The 1,119-nt window shown below is 35.7% G+C and overlaps 1 protein-coding gene across 1 annotated transcript in view; it reads left to right on the top strand.

Annotated features, from left to right (window-relative positions):
• Window positions 1-6: 6 nt before the first annotated feature.
• The window catches only part of LOC107579817 (dedicator of cytokinesis protein 8-like), a gene marked incomplete at its 3' end in the record, with an annotated part of 2,994 nt that continues 1,881 nt past the window's right edge, over window positions 7-1,119 (top strand). Inside the window, exons 1-3 of the mRNA XM_016265610.1 lie at window positions 7-40; window positions 188-337; window positions 497-618. Coding sequence (XP_016121096.1) covers window positions 197-337; window positions 497-618 — 263 coding nt within the window. The remainder of the gene's footprint in view (window positions 41-187; window positions 338-496; window positions 619-1,119) is intronic.

The raw sequence follows: 1,119 nt of genomic DNA, 5'->3' as shown, positions 1-1,119 counted from the left end.
GAACGTCTACAAATACGCCTGGTTCTTCTTTGAACTTCTTGTAAGTTGGTGGTGATTGAATATGTACATGTTCCTGAGCAAACCAGCTTTGGCTGTCCTTGAAGCTTCACATATAAGATGCTCTGTAGATGTTGTGTATGAGCTTTTTTCCCCCCTAATTCTCATTGTCTGTACGCACACACTCCAGGTGAAGAGCATGAGTCAGCATGTGTCTCAGCTGGATAAGAAGGCAGTCCCTCGAAGGAATAGATTTTCGGATCGTTTCAAAGATGACATCACCACTATTGTCAACGTGGTGACTGCTGAGATCGGAAACATTTTAGTAAAACAACAAAAGGTGATTGAATCCATCTGAACAGATCATAATCTAATCCAAGAACTGTTTGGTAACTCAGTAAACATGGAGCACATGAGACAAACTGGAGGTTAGGTCTTCTGGAGGAATGTTATTTGTCAGTGCTAATGAGAAGAGATGTGTGTGTTTATTTGTCTTCAGGAACTGGAGCAGGCAGAGAAGGTTAACATCAGCCTGGCTTTCTTCCTGTATGACCTGATGTCTCTGATGGACCGAGGCTTTGTGTTCCAGCTGGTGAAGAATTACTGCAACCAGGTCCTGCAGCTCATCTCATTTACTAATGATTGTCTTAATAGAAAGACATCATTCACAAATAATCGGTTCAGTGAACATCACAAGCTTTTCCAGCGTGAACCTTTTTAGGCATGACTTTTGAAGTAAAGCATAGTGATATTTCAGCGTGAATACAGAAAAATGATTTATATGAAACAAATATATGAATGAACAAAACAATATAATATTTTATTAATGAAATGTTTAGAAAATCTGATGGGTATTTGCGCAAACAAAAATTGTTTAACAAATATTCCATAAACTGGTGTCAAAAAATCCAACAATAATGTCACCATTCAATTTTTTAACATTATTATGTAGCTTTTTTTGTTTTAAATGTACATATAAATATATTTTGTTGCTCTGCTAGACAAATATTAGGTGAAAGGGGTGAATGTTATCACGTTCCTAGAACACTCATTCATATTTTTAGGATCAATATATAACTAATTGACTAGTATATTAAATTAAAAATGTCTTTATTTATACAT

The sequence above is a fragment of the Sinocyclocheilus grahami genome, unplaced genomic scaffold, assembly GCF_001515645.1.
Source record: "Sinocyclocheilus grahami isolate Dianchi unplaced genomic scaffold, SAMN03320097.WGS_v1.1 scaffold20452.1, whole genome shotgun sequence".
Classification (NCBI taxonomy): domain Eukaryota; kingdom Metazoa; phylum Chordata; class Actinopteri; order Cypriniformes; family Cyprinidae; genus Sinocyclocheilus; species Sinocyclocheilus grahami.
The sequence above is the reverse complement of the archived record's forward strand: the minus strand, read 5'-3'. Positions and strand labels throughout refer to the sequence as shown.